The sequence below is a fragment of the Neofelis nebulosa genome, chromosome 18 (genome assembly GCF_028018385.1).
Source record: "Neofelis nebulosa isolate mNeoNeb1 chromosome 18, mNeoNeb1.pri, whole genome shotgun sequence".
Classification (NCBI taxonomy): Eukaryota; Metazoa; Chordata; class Mammalia; order Carnivora; family Felidae; genus Neofelis; species Neofelis nebulosa.
Window position 1 is genome coordinate 33,691,041 of NC_080799.1, and position 18,778 is coordinate 33,709,818.

General features: G+C 45.5%; 1 protein-coding gene across 1 annotated transcript in view; it reads right to left on the reverse strand.

The window, feature by feature from the left end:
* Nucleotides 1-432: 432 nt before the first annotated feature.
* Nucleotides 433-18,778, reverse strand: part of ERCC4 (ERCC excision repair 4, endonuclease catalytic subunit) — a 33,168-nt gene continuing 14,822 nt past the window's right edge. Inside the window, exons 7-11 of the mRNA XM_058709852.1 lie at nt 18,274-18,384; nt 15,274-15,871; nt 12,889-12,981; nt 7,014-7,126; nt 433-4,708 (exon numbers count right to left, since the gene is read on the reverse strand). Coding sequence (XP_058565835.1) covers nt 3,975-4,708; nt 7,014-7,126; nt 12,889-12,981; nt 15,274-15,871; nt 18,274-18,384 — 1,649 coding nt within the window. The 3' untranslated portion in view covers nt 433-3,974. The remainder of the gene's footprint in view (nt 4,709-7,013; nt 7,127-12,888; nt 12,982-15,273; nt 15,872-18,273; nt 18,385-18,778) is intronic.

The following is an 18,778-nucleotide window of genomic DNA, read 5'->3' on the forward strand; positions in this document are numbered from 1 at the left end:
AATAACCTGTCTTATGTCTTGTTACAAAGGGATCGGTTCTACATTTTAAGACGGAAATGAAAATAACGAAATCCTCAAGATGAGCCAATTAGTAAGCTAATTAAATAATAATTAAACATAAGAGGTTATAATAAATTCTAGATGTGTCGCAAGGATTATTTACTTTCAACTCTGACGCTGAAGGAACAAGAACTTATGAGTCAGGGGCGGCAGGAAATTAATCTCTCTGTTGAGTTAAGATGTTCCAGGCATTGTGCTTAGCACATATTCATTACACGTCAACAAACGAGTGTTTTCAGAAGAATACTTTTTCTCCCCCACTCCTTAAGGAAATACGCACAAAATAAAAGGCAGTAAAGGAAAAATAACTGAAAAGAAAAATGTGCTGCAGCCTTAGAAAGTGGGTTTGTCACGCAAGTCAAACGCAGAAGCTGGGGTTTGCAATCATTTATTGTGCACAACAAAAAAGAAAGCACGTTACATATTGTCTTCGTTTCTGATTATAGTTACCAACATGTTGGTAAAAACTACCCGCTGGGAACACATGTCCTTTCACTATACATTGTTATTTTTATTTTGCCCACAGAATGCTGAGGAAAACACTGAATAAATACACATTTTATTAAACACACACACACACACACACACACACACACACACACGCCTCTTGTTACAAATTGATATGAATCAGTCTCCCTTTTGGCTTACATAACCTTAAATTAAAAAAAAAAACAAAACAGCAGGGGTGTGACCCACTAAAAACCTGTGGATAAAGACGGTTAAGTACTGAAGTTCAGAATTGGGCAGGAAGTAGCAATAAACCAAAATAGAAAGCAAAATAATTAAGAAAAATGACAACTCACGTTGAAGTCTGGATACATTTGAATGTATTCAAGACTGAGAAAAGAACTTTCCTAAACTGCTGGGTTTTAGGAGGATGTTTCTGGGCTAAACTGAACACAAAAGAGAAGAGGAGTTCCCTAAAGAAGTTTTCTGAGCCAGAGGAAAATCAAATTATGCTTGAAAAACAAAAGCAAAGACTAACAACACTCTGTCTCTCTGCCCCCACCCAATTCTTTGGACTGACTTCGGGGTAGGCTTTCTTGCTGGAGGCCATTTATTAATTCTATACTCTGTTACCTCAACACAACCAAATCTAGACTTAACCCTCTGTGTCCCGATGGGTGCATGGATGGGACAATTATTTTCAGTCAAAATGCTCTCTCTCCTATTTCATACGTGCTGATTTTTTTATGCAAAAAAGCTCAAAAAATAGTATAATGCCGATCTCAGGTTTTTAAAAAAGGTTTGGAAAAAAGCTAAGCGTGAGTTCATAAGTGAACTAGATATTTACTATTTTGAAAGGAAAAAAAAGGCAAAGGTAACAATATGATGCTGGAAAATAAAGCGATACGTTAGTTTTGCAAACTCATGCATTAGTCCTTTGCCAAGAGTCTCAGGTTGTAAAAATGTGTCAAAGAATGTGATAAAAGTGAATACACGATGGTTGTGCTGAAGGCTCCCCACAACTGGACACACATTAAGATGTATTTCCTTAGTGGGAACGGGAAGTGGCAGCGGGAGACTTGTGTCTACAACAAGCACGTTCGAGTTCATTAGAAACTATCGTCCATAAATTAAATACACGTGAGGCAGCACGCCTGCCTGTCTTCAAGGGTCCGGTAGGTCCAACAGCAAACGACAGAATCAGAGCAGGGAGACAACAGTGCTCTGAATACAATTAAGACTGTTACCTATGTAGGACTAGATAACAAGGGCTGTTTAAAATGGTAGATTTAGGACTAGGGCTTATTTCTGAAGACTTCTATCGGAGGGAAACCCACATCAAAAAATGTGCTATGTTCGGATTTGCCTTTTATGTAATGGAAGAACAAAATACGGCAGGTGGGATTACACAAGAAGAAAACAAAAATAGCAATTTCATCTGCCACAAGCAGAAGAGCTAGAACTGGGTGAAGAAAAATTGTTAATAGCCATTTCCATTTGGTGCGGGATGTCTATTTTAATGTACTTTTAACTCTGACTGGACTCTTAAAGAAATACATAATGTTCTCAACATTTTGTGTTCTATTCTCAAGGGTGTATATTTATTTTAATGTTTATTTTTGAGAGAGAGAGAGAGAGAGAGAGAGAGAGAGACAGACAGACAGACACCGTGTGAGCAGGGGAGGGGCAGAGAGTGAGGGAGCCACAGAATATGAAGCAGGCTCCAGGCTGTTAGGTGTCAGCCCAGAGCCCGACCCGGGGCTTGAACTCAAGGACCGCGAGATCATGACCTGAGTCAAAGTCGATCGCTTAACCAAGTGAGCCACCCAGGTGCCCCTCAAGGGTGTATTTTTAACTCTGGGGGAAAAAAATGAGTAGCCCAACTATTTATTCTACCTTAAACTAATTTTTGTTTCCTGTCGTCTTCTCCATTCCTCAGATCACTGTACACAGTTCCATGTAAGGACACGGTTCCTTGATCTCTCTCAATTCATTCTTGTCCTACCCTGGCAGAGAGTTGGAAATCCACGTCTGCTTTAACCTTATCAACAAGTGTTAACATATGGAGGGATCGAGACGTCAATATGAGTGGAAAGGCTGGTGGAAAGAACGTCTGTGGAGGCTAAGACCACTCTCTGTTCGGTGCTCCCGCGTCCACTCGGAGTTCAAACACTGTGACAAACGAAAACATGGCCGACGCGGAAAACGCGAAACTGTGCGGTGTGGCTGGCTGGCGGCACTGCTGTCTACGTCCGCATCAGCTCTTGAGGTAGAAAATTTACTACTCGTTACTAGATGTGTGAATAATGCCTTAGTAAAGCTGAAATAGAAAAGTTTAAAAACTGCACAAAGATGCTATGAATGTCTTGTATGTGCACCTCAGTAAAAAGCTAACCTAACTCAATCGGAAGGTTGGAGAAGGAGATGGCTTTGTGAATTTTTAAGTGTGTAAATTTCTCTAGAATTCTTAGATATTCTATGCGCCGATCTTCCATTTACTTGTACTTCTTTTATCTCCACTCCAAGAAGGAAACCCAATCTTAAAGACTCGGGGGGCCACCGGTTTGCTTGTCCGTCGTGAGTCCTCACACAGACGCCAGCGAGCACGCTGGCCCAGGGACAGAAGCGGGGAACAGAGGGTGGGCTGACGCTGCGTGTGGAGAGGATGTGGCGCTGGTGGTCTCAGGCGTGTGGGGAGAGGCTTGGGGGGAAAGAGGAAGTCTTAAGAGACTCTAACGAGCCCTTTGGGCTTAGAGATCTCTGCGCTTCAGGAGGTAAGATGTCTGCACAAGGGCACGTCCTCAGCGCTCCTTCACCATCAAATTCTGGAAATAGGGAACAATTCATCTCACGTTTTAAAGCTGCTGGCTTTGCACAATCGAGTTCTGGTACGCGTCACACATTCGGGGGATGAGGAACCGGCTAGTTTCACGGGCGCCATCTTACGTCTTACGTCAGTACGAGGAAGTCCCCATGGGTTTTTCTTAAAGGGGGAAGCGCGTATTTGCGGAAAAGAAGGTGAGAACTGGCGAGGAATGGCAGACAAGGTTCCTTCTGGGCGTTCCGGGGGCCCGTCCTGAACAAAGAGGGCAGGGACATGATAGCGTGTCTTATCGGCCTGCGGGGGAAACATAAATTGCTGCTTGCGTCAAGAGCGGCCTCCTATAAGCCCCCACAAGACGCCTCGCCTGATTCTGACTCCCGACCAAAGAGCGGGACACGCTGCCTCTGGCCCTGACGGCGCAGGGAGGGAGGCGGGCCGGCATGGGAAGGTTAAAATCAGTGCCTAGACACAAAGTCCAGAGGGGCATCTGGGCTTGTGGTCCGCTGACCCCAGAAGCGGACTGCGCGGTCATAAGGTGCTGAAGAGAGCGGAATTCTGAGCTCGTGATTCATCTCGGTCTGTTCATTCCAGTACAGGGTGGCTGGAAGTCAGAGTCACGGGATGAGAAAACGGCCGCCCTCGTTCACTTTCTCATTTTGCCTTTACACACAAACTCGGCATAAGGGGTGTGGATGAAGTCATAGAGCTGCTTCGCGTTCGAGGCGTTGCCCAAAATACCCGCCAGCTTGTCTTGCGACAAGCTCGCCAGCTCTGCGATGTTCTTAACGTGGTGCATCAAGGCGCGACAGTTTTTGGCATTTACCCCTGGCATTTTCAACAAGAAGTCCTGGGGACCCGGATTATACTTTTCTGACTCCGGGAGGGTTTCCGAATCCGCCGTGACGGCCATGGCCGTGGCCGCGTCGGGCTGCGGCTTGTTCTCTTTCAGCTCCTCGAACAGCTCGGCGGTGGCGTGGGGGGAGGAGCACCAGAGAAGCCGGAGTCTGGGGAAGTGAAGCGTGAGGAGGGTAAGCTTGGCACTGACGTCATTGCCGGAGATCTCCTGGTGGAAGGCACCTCGGGAAGTGAGCGAGAAGGGCTTGCTGGGGTCGAACTCGATCAGGAGCACTGGGCGCTTGTAGTAGCGGGACATGGAGATACACTGGCCGTAGAGGCGGCCGTTGTTTAAAGAGCCAATCAAATCACTGATGCTCTTGCGCTCCACGCACATTTCTGGAGTCAGAATGTAGTCTCCGACCTCCAGCGTCACCGGTTCAATGTCAATGCCCCGACGGTGGATCAGGGATGGGAGTTCGCTGCGGAACTCACGCATATCCACAACTATACTTTGCTGTGTACCGTTCTGCTCCTGGCCACCTGTTAACAAAAGGTGGCACGGTAAGTGATGTCACTGAGGAAGAACTCTCAAGGACGAAGCCGAACAACTAAAGTTTAAAATCTGGGTTGCTGCTGCTAACCTCGGATCCGCTGTCATATAATAACCCATGCTTATTCCTCCTTTTTCTCTATTTTCAGAAAGGTCTGTTTACAGAGTCACTAAAGGCGATTTTCTCTTAAACTGAACAGAGTTAAAAGGAAAAGTCACAAATGACTCCTGAACACCAGCGTTCACTGTTGCCTTCTCTCTGCCCCTCTAAGAACGGTCCCTGATGGTTGCACACGGCCCCACTCTACTCCTGATTCCCACGGCAGAGTCCGGCACATACTAGATGCCTAAAAAGGCTCGCTGAGTAAACTGCCTTATAAGCTGCTGTGAGAACCTTTGGAGCTGTTAGTGCTTGTACCAGTGAGTCCGGAGGTGCGAAAATGGAAGAAGGTGGGAAAAACCGTAAGCCGGTAGATCAGAACTTCTCACACTTGAATGTGCACAGAACAGCCTGGGAGCAAGTTAAAGGCGGTTCTGTGTTCAGAGGGTCTGGGGTAGGGCCTAAGACACCATGTTTCTAATGAGATCGCAGGTGAATGCTAAGGATGCTGGCTGAAGGACTACACCCGGAAGGACCAGGGGCTGCTGTAGGCAGAATGGTGGCCCCTTTAAGATGCCCGCATCCTAATCCCAGGAATGTGTAAATATATTACTTTATGTGACAAAGGGGACTTTGCAAATGTGACTAAATTAAGGATCTCAAGATTGGGAGATTATTCTGGATTACCCAGGCCCACCTCAAGGGTCCTTACAAGTGAAACAGGGAAGCAGGAAGGTCAGGGTCAGAGGCGCTGTCTTTGAAGGTGTAGGAAGGGCCAGGAGCCAAGGAGCACAGGTGCCTCTAGAAGGTGGAAAAGGCAAGGAGATGGGGTCTCCCCTGGAGCCTGTGGGAGGGGCACAGCTGGCTTATACTTTGGTTTTAGCCCAGTGAAACCCATTTGGACTCCAGAATTTGAAGAAAATAATCATAAGATAATAAATATATATGTTTCGGGGCACCTGGGTGGCTCAGTCAGTTAAGCGTCTGACTTCGGCACAGGTCATGATCTCACAGTTTAGGGGTTTGAGCCCCGCAATGGGCTCTGTGCTGACGGCTCAGAGCCTGGAGCCTGCTTCTGATTCTGTGTCTCCCTCTCTCTCTGCAACACGCCCCCACTTGTGCACTCTCTCTCTCTCTCTCAAAAATAAATAAACATTCAAAAAAATGTATACTGTTTCAAGCCATTGGATTTGTGGCAAGTTGTTATGGCAGCTGGAGGGCCTGGAGGACTGAACTCAGAAGGACGGACTTCTGTAAACAGCGTTCTGCGTGGCATCTACGTGCTCAAATCTCACTTCCTTCGTATGGCTGATGTTTGGTAGTTCTGCATGAAATGTCAGCAGCCTATCTGAGTCAACGAGAATCTTCTTTAAAAAAGATATAGATGCTCTGAGGCCAGGTTTCCCAAAGTAGGGTCCCGAGATCACTCCTATCAGGAGGCCCTGAGAGGCCGATCCCATTCCAGACTCACTGAGTCAGAATTTCCACGGAGGGGGGCCTGTGGATCCGCAGCTCTGACAAGCCTCTGAGGTTATTCCCGAGGACCCTGACGCCTGGAGTCCTGCTGCTCTAACCGATCCCGCTCTGGGCGCTAAGTCAACTCAGTCATATTGCTTTCCTCATGCCACCTGGCTGGCAGCAGCCACCGCCAGGGGCAAATGGGGACTTGGGGAGGGGGACAGGGTTATTCTTGGGTCACACTGCACTCGGAATTCAGCGGCTTTTGCTGGCATGCCACAGCGCAGACCGCAATGAGGGCGCCACACACCCGGGATCTGGAGACGTGCCAAGAAGCAACACGTGGACGCAGGAAGAGAAGTGGGGACGTGCCCCACACAGCTCCTGCCTACCTGTGAGGTAAACCGGCTTCTCTGGGTGAAGGTAAGAACCTAATTGCCACTTGTACAGGTTCCTTGAGTTCTGTATCTCAGCCAATCACATTTGCGAGCAATGCCGGGGCGTGACGGATTCCGAGGTTGGGGCGCCTGGAGCACAGCCCCCTTATTTTACAGATGAGCAGCCAACGGCCCGGGAGGGACACATGGTTAGCAAATGTCAGCACGGGCACTGGGTATGGGAGCAGGCAGCCACCTGTACGAGGTTGCTGAGAAAAACCTCACCTCTGTGGAGAAGCTCTGGAAACCCACAGCCTCCTTTACAGGCGACGGGGGTGCCCAGCAAAGGGCAGGACTCACCTGCTTTCCGCGTGTCGGTGGGCGAGCCTGTGGACGCGGAGCCTCTCACCAGGTCCCGGTTCCCCTCATCTCTCCCTTCCCTCCCTTCAGGCACAACCATGCTAGCCTTCTCCCTGGGGCGGAAGATATTTTAAACATTTGTTTCAACTAATTTCAAAATTCCAGATTTTAAATTTCCATACATTATAAGAAAATGATCTGCGTGACTATAGTGGCAAAGAGAACACAAGAAATATGTTAGACCAGCAAGCACAGTAAATACACACGGACGAACAACGGGCAAAGGAAGGAGAAAAGAGTTTCTTGGTTGGGTGCTACTTCTGATCTTCCGGAGTCACAAAATCTGTTGTTTAGTTTCCATTCTGTGCGTCCTTCAAGCACTCTGACACATGAAATAAACATGTAAAAAATGCCACAGAGAGATGGAGATTTTTTATAAAAATGTGCTAATACGTTTCTGAGCGTTAAAAATAATGCAAGCCACTTATATTCCAATACTTTCAGAGTAAATCATAGGTAGAAATGTTAAAAATCAGTGATTAAGAAAATGAAAGCACAGATGATACAACTTTGATTTAAAAAAAACAGGTGGGAGCCCCATTAAATACTTGCAATTTTACAAGACAATCCAGAGTAATACAAATTTCCAACAGAGATTCAACACAAAGATCGACGTCTCAGGTGAGACAACGGAGCAGCAAGGATTCATTCACTCGTGCATTTGCTGAAAAACCTTTCCGGAGTGCTCCTCCCTGCTGTGCTAGGTGCTTTGGATTTAAATATGGTTACACAACAAATCCTGTCTTCGAGGTAGCTCAGTATCTCAGGGCTGGTCGACGGACAGGACCGAACTATCATAACTAAGGTTTGTGGTCAGGAACTACAATCCTCAACGACCAAAGAAAGAGCGGACCAGGTTTGCCACAGTCGTATTTTTCAGAACCAATGAAGTCGGTTATAGTCAATTCATGAGCCAGCAAGCGCTGTGTGTCTGACTGGTGCCGGGAACGGCAGAAAGGATGCACAAGGCTGGGTCTCCTCCCTCGTAGAAACGGAGTCGAGAAAACAGAGCGAGGGTGAAACAACAGCGGCACTGACCAACGGCGGTCACAGAGCGCGGCGTAAGGTGAAACAGAAGGGGGATATTTAGTACTCACTAATAATTTCAGGAAGGGCTGAAACAACAAAGATTTTCCAGTTAAAGGAAATAAAACCAGATGGACCAATTTTGCGACCAACTCTGGATAAGTGATGTTTTAGCCACTACGAGCTACCACCAAAGAACAGAAATTACGATTTTAAATCCTATATATACCCTTTGAAACAATATACAAAGTTATTATTAGTACAACGTTTTATAGCTAAATGGCACAAGGGGGTGGCCACAGTACCAGTTCCATTTTTCCTATTTTTCTCAAAGTCAGTGTCCACCGTGGCCCTGCTGAAATCGGCTTGGCAGTGGCCGTGGCCCCAACAGCCACTCGTTACGGATCCGTGACACCTACTAGACTCTAGTTGAGGACAAAGAGTAATCTATTCAGAAAAATAATTGCTCGTTGACTTCTTTTTCTTTAACATTTGGGATTAATAGTAGGGATTTTTTTTTTTCTTTATTTCCACTTACTTTACTTGTTACGCTACATATCACACATGGGGGCATCCCAATTTTCTGATTAATTTGTAGTCTGTGAGCGGCATAGTGGGTTAGCGTACGAACCTGTATTTTGTGGAATCTGAAACCACTCACTGGCTGTGTGGTCTCAGGCAAGTAGTTTAATGGCTCTGTGCCTCAATTTCATCTGTAAAATGGGGACAATAATAAAACCTACCCTAAAAGAGGCACGTTAGGAGGATTATCCAATACATGTAAAGTACTCAGAATAGCGCTTGGAATATAAAAAGCATTATAAAAGGTTAGTTGTTATTATAATTCTACTTTTCTTATAATGTGGTAAGTTCACCCCTTAATTATCCATGATAATGCTAAAACACTAGAGATTTGCCTTCAAAGGATTCCACGAGGGTTTCAATGAATATCGTTCTATAAAAACAGCCAGTTTACCGTGAAATGTTGTACAGCATAACAGCAAATGGAATCTGAGAAAAAATAAGCTCCTGAAATGAAGCCTGGATTGGGAGGAAAATCAGAAGTCTCCCTCAAATGAACAGAAATCTGCCATAATTATAAACATTCGCTCCTTCGCCTTCAACATTTAGCATGATTACCCAAGTTCCATATGACAGACAGAAAATAATTACAAGTGCAGACCCCTCTTCCCACTTAATCTAAAGTACTGAGGTTCCTTATTTTTACTTCAGCATCTTTAATGATATTTGAATAGCTTGTATAACGTGATGATGTAGGGAGGAGGTGCTGAACCGTAAGTCTCTTCCAACGGGCACGCATTCTGGCCTTCACGCTAACTCACTTTGGGATCATGAGCTATTCAAATAACCTCACCCCCACCTTTGCAAAGCAGTGACCTCTCCAAACTATGTCTACTCGGAACGTTACGGCCAATCTTTCTACCCGGGGAGCGTTTTATTATCAATACTTAGGAGTGCCATTTTTTTTTTTCTTCTGTCATCGGTAACCCACTGATCTTGCCCAGACAAGCCATCTGTTCACTGCCAGTTTGCGGGATTCATTCCTTTCTGGTTGTTTTAAATAGTAGCACTGCTTTTATTCTTACGACATCACCCACGGAGGTCCTGGCAAAAGCACATTGTCTTTTTCTCACATTAAATTTCTCAGTGCGGGCTCAGTGCAAATGCTCTTTCAGCACCACACCTCATATATATTTTCCTTTTCAAAACAAACACGTCTCAAATTCCCCAAGTTTTCTGGGAAAGTAAATATCTTGAGAGTCTAGATGGTGTAACTTCCTGATTGCTGTGTAATATGGGAAGATCTAACTTCTAATAAGTAGACAACCACCATTGAGTTAGGAGATTAGGCTGGACCACAGATAAAATTACATTAAACTCTGATATGGAAATGATCATGTAGATGGAAAGGCAGGGGACAGTCTGTATTCCAGATTCTGCCGGCTGGTTTCTAGGACGTGACAGGCTTACCCACAGCTTACCACCGAGCCCTTTGATGTGGAGGCTCGCTCCAAAATACGAATGGCCTGGGGTCCCCGGCAGCTTGCTACAATCTACTAAAAGGACTCTTTTCTAGATGAGGTTCCCTGATGTGTTCGACAAGAGGCAGCCTGGAGCACAAAACCTCACCCGCTCAGGCCTTCTCCCCCCCCCCTCCCCCCCCATCCCACCAGGCTCCTTTGGCTACGCCGCTGCAGGAAAGGCCCAGTCTCCTGAGGATTGGCCCTTGACCAGCTTCTGGGAGTTGAGCTCTGAACCCTTGCAATCGTCTGCCTCATCAAGGGTTTTGCACACCGGAGGCCTGGGGCCACCTGGCCCCGGTCTGATCAGATGCTTTATGCTAACTTGATGTGGTGTAAATACCTGCTTTTGCTCTGGGGGGCTGGAGAACTACAATCACGATGGGTACTCTGTGCTCATGTGACTGATCCCCAGTAAAAACTCGGGGCCCCAAGGCTCTGGTCAGCTTCCCCGTTGACAACCCTTAGCACGTGCTGTCACTCTCCGCAGCTGGGAGGATGAAGCACATCTATGTGACTCCACGGGGAGGGGACACCTGGGGGCTTCCGCCTGGTTTTTCCTGGACTGTGCCGCATGGGTTCTTACCCTCTGCTAATTTTAATCTGTGTCCTTTTGCTGTAATAAACCATGACTGGGAGTATACCAGTGTTTTCTGGCTCTCGTGGGTCCTTCGGGTCCATCCCCGAATCTGAGGAGGGTCTTGCGGACCTTCACATGAACGCCAGTAACCTAATCTGAATGGTCTTAGCTCTACGTGCTCATTTGGGGCTTGGTGACCATCAACCAGAGCAAGCTTGGGCAGAGGATGTTTTAAGAAGAGCGAAGGAACAGCATCTGCAAATCTCTGAAATCTGTTCCCTTCTCCTCGTCAGCCTAATCTTGGCTACCACCTTTTCTCCTGACTCGTTTCCCTGTTCCATCCCTTCCCCAGTTTGATGCCAGAGAGCGCCTCTAAAAATAGACTTCCCACTTAGAACGCTTCGGTGCTGTCTCACTGCCTCCACAGTCACGTTCTCGATCCTCACCAGGGCTTCCTGTATCTCGGCGCCTTCACGCACACTCCTCTCCGCCCTGTCGTCTTAGCACCTAGGGCACATTCTTCACGCGTCGGCTTACGCGTCACCTCTCCAGCGAAGCCACCCGTTGTCCCCACACCGGGCCTGGTCTCTCTGGCACCCACTACCACACCCTGTTCTTTCACCACTGTGGCCGGGCTCCATACAGGTCCACTTAGTGTAATATTCATGGTCACTTAACGCTCGTCTTTTCCACCAGAGGATGAGCTCGAGCAGCGCAGGGACTTCCGGCACTGCTGTGACTACAGCATGTTCCTAGTGGCACAGGGCTTGGCACCTCAGAGATGCCCGGTACATGTCTTTTGGCGGTTTTGAGTCGTGGGGGAGAGAGGGTCTAGAAGGCACAGAAGAAACGCTAAAAGCTTTGGACAGGAAGAGGCAGTCTGTTGAATACCTGGTTGGTTATCACACTTTCTGAAATATTTTGCCCAAAACCATAAGTACACACATATAAACCATCCCACAGAGCCTGTTAATAGAAAATACTTTCATAGGCTGAAAGGACTGGCCAGAAGCTGGAAGAATCCACGGCCAAAGCACATCGTATTCACAGAGGATTTGGCGGGGGGGGAAGGGTGCTGCCCATGTAACGAGCTGAGCCCCTCCACAGGGACCCAGTGGCACGGATTCAGTAAGCACGCGTTTCCAAGAAAGCATGCCCCGGAGGAAGTGGGGTATGGGGACATTTTACGTGTATACTGAGAGCCCACAGCCAGTATTAGAGGAAGGCTGTCCATTGTGAAATTCTGTGGGGAGCCCTGGTGGGCTGATAGCCAGTGACAATGATTTCCGCTCTCTCATTGCCACTGATACACTGCCAATGTCTGAGGCTTGGACGATTGGTCAGTCCAAGCCACGGTCTCCTCCACTCTAGCCTTTTCTCTAGCTCAGCTCGAGGATGCCCTGTCCAGCCCCTGCCCTGGCTTTTGAGGCCCCTCAGAGATCATGTGGCCCATCTTCCCTCACCAAGCTGCCACCTCCTGGACAGCATCCTCTGGTGCGAGGTTATCAGATTTCCCCAGGACCTAGGGGGGTAAAAGGTAGCTGACTGGTTTGTGCGTACCTCACTTAGAACATCTGCCTTATGTTACACAGAAGAGCATTTTCGATTTGGGTTCGGCACGCTGCCAGACGCTCGTCCTAAAACTCATACACGAATGTTTGGGTAAATGTCACACCGACAAAAAAAATGTCTTCCTGGGGTGATTCTACTGCTGGTGATCTGAAGTGACTGGGTTGTAAAAGCATTTCCCGGCCAAAGGGAAGGCAGTCACCCACCCCCAGACCATGGAAATTTTACAAGGAGGAACTAAATCATCACTCCAAGGCAAAGGAGAAATCTCGTGCATGGGGGTATGGGAAATTTAAGAACGTTATTTCTTAGGAAAGTAGTTGGTTGAGCTGTATTTTTGGTGTTTTGCGTCGCACGTCTTTACAAGCAGAGAAGCAGGTCTCTCCACGTTTCCAATATTCTGTCAAACCATCGAAAGGCAACCCGAGACGGGGGAGAAAGAAGAAAGGTGCACGTACCCCAGGGATGAAGCGGACCACAGGTTTATCTTGACGCGATCCTCCCAGGGTCTCCCCCTCTCCATCCCTCCTGAGGGTGATTATGCTATGCCTCCACTCAGAGAAGCCCCTAGACCTTGAAAATTTCCATGTATTATTACCTTATGAGTTTTTCAAAAGCTTCCTTTTCTTTCCGCAAAGCAGTGAGATAGCGCTGTTCCTCTGTTGAGCCTCCGTATATAAGAAAGTAAACCCTGCCAGTTAAAACAGAACTCTTTTAGGCTGTAAAAACATAATTTTTAATCCCTAAAAGGAAGAGCACAGCACAGCATTTGAAATCAGCAACCTAGAGGGCTGCAATAATAAATATTTGACCAAGAATAAAAGGTTCCATTAATCACACACCTAAAAACGAAGCTGCCTAAACCCCCACCTGTTAAAAGTCTCATTACCACATTTTTTTGCCCCCTTCACAGAAAGGAGGAACAGAGTTTAGGTAAACACTGAAATATAACTAAAGGGAGAGAGTAAGTCTTGCCTCAGAAGTATAAACAAATCAGAAAACACAGAATCTCGGCGGCTTCTCTTTTGTCACTTTTCTCTTTACCCCTCTGCCAAACGATAATTTGAAAAGCTGGCTGCTAGTTATAAAACGCAGCTTGTGAAAGTTCATGCCAGTGAGAAATAAACACATGAAATCTATATGACCTTTATCTTCCTTCTCGGTTCTTTTTTACCCATGTCTTAACAGAACCGAGTCAGTGCACGTTTTATATAAACACATGGGCATGGAAGACATATGGATGCTATCAGCCTCAAGACAATAATTCGATATATTATTTTCTCTTAGGAAGGGCAGCTTTCCTATCTTGTTTGTTGCTAAGAGGCTGAATTAAGCACCTTGTCTGTCCTCCTTCTTCACCTTTTACCGGAGGTTTTCAGTCCTCAACTTTTCTTCCAGACATCATACTCCTAGGTTATCTTTCTTTGAAGTGTGGACAGCTCAAAAACAAAAAAACATATGAAAAAAACCATTGGACAATGAGTCCAGGGACCTCAGCTGTCCCCCAGAAGTGCGACATGGCCACGGGCAAGTAACTCATCACTTCTGGGCCTCAGTTTCCCACTGATGGAGACCAGTGGAACCCCTAGGTCCCTTCCAATTCTCACATTTTGTTTTCAAATATCACACTGTTCCATTCTCAGGCAACAGAGAACTTTACAGTGAACAAGCTATCTACACAGGTGATCAATAGCAAAGTATGAAAAATCTACCAGCCTATAATTATTTGACCAGCTTCGTCCAATCTCTTCATCCTGTATTATTTCTGACCCACCTGCTCCATTCATCTCTGCTCGGGAAGGTTGTGTCAGTTAAGCCGCTAGGAAGGTTTCTTTTGGCTCTGTTTTTGGTTCAGACTGAGTTCAGGATATTAATTTTGCTGTTTATTTCCTTCAGATAATTGGAGGGCCAGAACACTATATTCTTTGAGAGGCATCATTTTCTCAATCTGATATTTCTCTAGATTTTTTTAGCTGCTAATTCTTGAAACTCAAGAAAACTTGGTACAATAATTCCCCAAACACTTTCATTTTATGTGGATGTAACTTAGAGTCACTTCAAATTTATAAGGATGACCTTTCAGAAGATTGAAATTACGGAGGTGAGTCATAACTACAGTAATTTTTGGTGGAGGTTATGATATTATAGATTTTCTGGCCTTGTTCAGATCCAGTACCCCAGAAGCTACAACCAATGCATAAGGCACACAGTATGGAACAGCAGGGCAGTAAGTAATGGGAATACAAATCATTCCCTAGACTTGTTGTTCTGCTAGGACATCTGACACGCTTCATATGTAAACTTCCTAGATTGGTCAGAAAGCAAAAGAAGGTTTCATAAACTCCACCCACCCATCATGACAACAGAATGTTAAAGACAATCCATGTGTAGCTGGTGCGGTGTCTGTGTTAAAGCCTGAAGAACTGTGAGATTGGAGCCTTTCAGAAATAGTTCAACGGATGGAATATTACTTGGCCACGAAAAAGAATGAAATCTTGCCATCTGCCACAACGTGGATGGACCTCAAGGGCAGTGTGCTAGGCGAAATACACCAGACGGAGAAAGACAAATAAATACCATATGATTTCACTTATAAGTAGAATCTAAAAAGAAACAAAACAAATGAACAAACAACAACAGAGAGAGAGACTCAGACAGCGAACACAGTGATGGTTGCCAGAGGGGGTGTGGGGAGAATGGGCAGAATGGGCGACAGGGATGAAGAGGTACAAACTTATAAAATAAATAAGCCGCGGGATGAAAAGTACAGCATTGGGAATATAGGCGATGATATCGTAACACACTTATCATGGTGAGCATTTTAGAACGTATATAATTGCCCAATCACTGTGTTGTACAACTGAAACTAATCGAACAGGTCAAGCTATACTTCAATAACAAAGATAGATATATATATATATATATATATATATATATGCATCAAAAAAGAGAGAGGAAAGAGCTCATGTTCTTTATAACTTGCCTCAGAGGCTTCCCGGGCCTACTTGCCCGGTAAATCTCAAGTTGGCGAACAAACGTTAGCTCGGCGTCGTACAGAACCACGTATCTCGGTTCCACCTCGTGCAGCACCCTTGTCAGAGCGTAGGGGTCACTGCAGCCCAAGAGAGGGTGGATGATGGTGAGCGGGTCTTTCAGTATTCCATAAGCGGCATCGGATGACAAGTTTACGTCAAATTCCTCGTGCTTGATTTCTTCTAAGGAACTGTCTGGGCTACTGCCCGTGTCTCCAGGACAGCCTTCCTTGGCATCCCCTTCCTCTTCCGGTTCTTCAGGCTTTCCTATCATCTGTGTTAAAGTTAACCGCCGCTTCTTCTTCTTGAGAGTCCTTTCTTTGGGGGCAGCCCTCTGTTTGCTGTGGGGGTCTTTAGGCCTTTTGTGAGATTTCGCCATTCTCTTTGCACTGTCCTCATTTCTAAATTGCACCCACACGTCCTCGGCTTTGCTGTCCCTCTCAAAGGTCTTCCTGTAGAGCCTCAACAAGAAGGCCTCTGCTCCGATCGTGATATACTCTCTCAGCTGGGAACACGTTCGCTCATCACTTGCACAAATCAGTACCTGACCTAAAATTACCAAACAGCGTATTGTTACCATTACCTCACGTGTCCCCCCACTGCCACCACACCCCCGTTCTCTGTCCGCCTGCTCGCCTCCTCCCCTGACAAAGAAGACACATCTTACCCCTTGGCGCATTTACAATTTGTTTAAAAAGGGTCTCAGATGCTTATCAAATGCTTTCCCTCTCTGACAGGATTAGTGAAATCTTTTGAGTAAAGTTGAAGCCAGAAACATTTAGTCTTAGGAAAGCCTAGCTGTGGTATAATGGAGGCTTTACAGAAGCTCTTTTTAATTAATAATTTTCCAGAGGATTTTATATGCCAAAATAAATTCCAAATGGATTACTGAGTCAAATGTTAAACATTAAATCATTAAAAAAAAAGGCAACTACTCTCCATCTCTGTGGATGGAGATGATTTTCTAGGCTTAAAAACAGTGGAAGATATCTCAGACAAGACTGATATCTATAATCTGAGAGGGACTCTATATAAGAAAAAAACTGTGCATTAAGAAAGCTAAAGACAGAAAAACGACTTTACAAAACAACTATCATAAATGATAGTATCTTTAATATATAAAAAGCCAATACAAACCGAGGACATACCCTAATTTGGCCAAGGAAAAGAAAGACAATTCACCAAAGAGGAAAAAGCATTAAGAAAGCATTGAACTTGGGGCGCCTGGGTGGCTCAGTCGGTTACAAGTCCGACTTCAGCTCAGGTCATGATCTTATAGCTCATGAGTTCGAGCCCCACATCGGGCTCTGTGCTGACAGTTCAGAGCCTGGAGCCTGCTTCCGATTCTGTGTCTCCCTCTCTCTGACCCTTTCATGCTTGTGCTCTCTCTCTCTCAAAAATAAATAAACATTAAAAAACGTTTTTTACATTAAAAAAAGAAAACAATGAGCTTAGCAAATACCAAATTTCAAATGAACATTTTTCTCCAAATTAATAAAATTGTTACACATATGTATGTATACACACACACGAATATATGATCTCCAGTCACTGCTAAGTGAAAAAGAGATGAGCTCTAACATTGCTAGAAGAAATGAAAACTCATAAAAATTTCATGTAAGTCAAATGTGGTAATATGTCTCAAGAACGTTATCATTTGACTTGCTAATTATATATCCAGAAATTACATTGCACTGTGACCTTAACAATGTGAAACAGAAAATACAGAAAAGAAAACCTGGAGGAAATACACCAATGTGGCTTCTAGCCATAATTTTTTCCTTTCTCTTTTTTCTTGGTACTTTTCAATTTTCCTAAGGGAGCAGGCATGACTTGGAGTCTTAAATCAAAGTACCATACATTCTCAGATAATATCACCAGCGTATTTACTCATGTAAGAATTATGTGCTTGCCTTTACTGATTCATAGGAGTTCAAAGTCTCAATAGACTAAAGAAAAATCTAGTTTTTTTAAACATCTGGTTTTGGGGCGCCTGGGGGGCTCAATCGGTTAAGTGTCTGACTTTGGCTCAGTCATGATCTCACGGTTTGTGGGCTCAAGCCCCACGTCAGGCTCTGTGCTGACAGCTCGGAGCCTGGAGCCTGTTTCAGATTCTGTGTCTCCCCCTCTCTCTGTCCCTCCCCTGCTTGTGCTCTGCCTCTGTCTCTCTCTCAAAAATAAATACACATTAAAAAAAAAAGTAAATATCTGGTTTTATTTAAAAAAAATTTTAGCGGGTTTGGTCTACGATGCTAATCTACTAGTATACTCATGCTTGAAGAGAGGGGCCCTAAAATCTGGAATTTTTTTTTTTCAGGGCCACGTCAGTGTTGATCCACAGAACAGTTGAGACGTCTTTGGAAAGACACTTGCTGAGAATATAAAAAAAGCCCATTAGCTTTCTCCTCGGGGGATTCTAGATTGAAATCGTGGTGAATGTGTATGTGGAGATTAGCTGCATCTTTAAATAGAAGTCCTGAGAAGTCAACCAGCCCAGCAAGACAGCCTGCTTTCTACAAGTATGCAAGGATTCAACCAGGAGAAAATCACATCAAACGAACAGAAAGGAGGCTGCCACTAGGATTTCTGTGTTCATCTCGCACTTATTCTTTTACGTCTGCTAAACAAAATAACAGTAAGTTACTTTTTTTTTTTACTTTTTTTTTTAATGTTTATTTTTGAGACAGAGACAGAGCATGAACGGGGGAGGGGCAGAGAGAGAGGGAGACACAGAACCGGAAGCAGGCTCCAGGCTCTGGGCCATCAGCCCAGACCCCGACGCGGGGCTCGAACTCACGGACCATGAGATCGTGACCTGAGCTGAAGTCGGGCACTTAACCGACTGAGCCACCCAGGCGCCCCAATAACAGTAAGTTACTTTTAAAGGACTAATAACGAAGACTCATTTGCTCCATTTTGAAAGCAAACGTCCTCTTCTCTTTTTTTCCTACCTGGACCCCCAAGGGCTTCACTCTCCTTATTTTCCGCCTCAATTTCTTTCAGTACTTCGGTCAGAGCTTCCCACTTCGGGTTGCTTTCTAGCACCAATTCCTTTTTTGTTTCTGTATGGGAATAAAAGGATAACCTCATTCTCCAGGGTAGTATTCACCTGTAAAGTGTTCCACAGGCTTTCAAAACAACACAACACAGACAACACAAGCGTCATTCCAAAAGCTTGTTCTTTTGAGCTTCCTTCCTGAGGCCAGATAGAAACTACTTTCTTGAAAAAGGTCTCTTTAAGGTCTAAATAGAAGATATTTGAAACCGACATTAACAGAGGTTTCACAGTGGGGCGCCTGAGTGGCTCAGTCGGTTGAACGTCCGCTCTTGGTTTCGGCTCAGGTCATGATCTCATGGATCATGGGTTTGAGCTCACATCAGGCTCTGTGCTTACAGCATGGAGGCTGCCTGGGATTCTTTCTCTCCCTCTTTCTCTGCCTCTCTCTGGCTTGCACA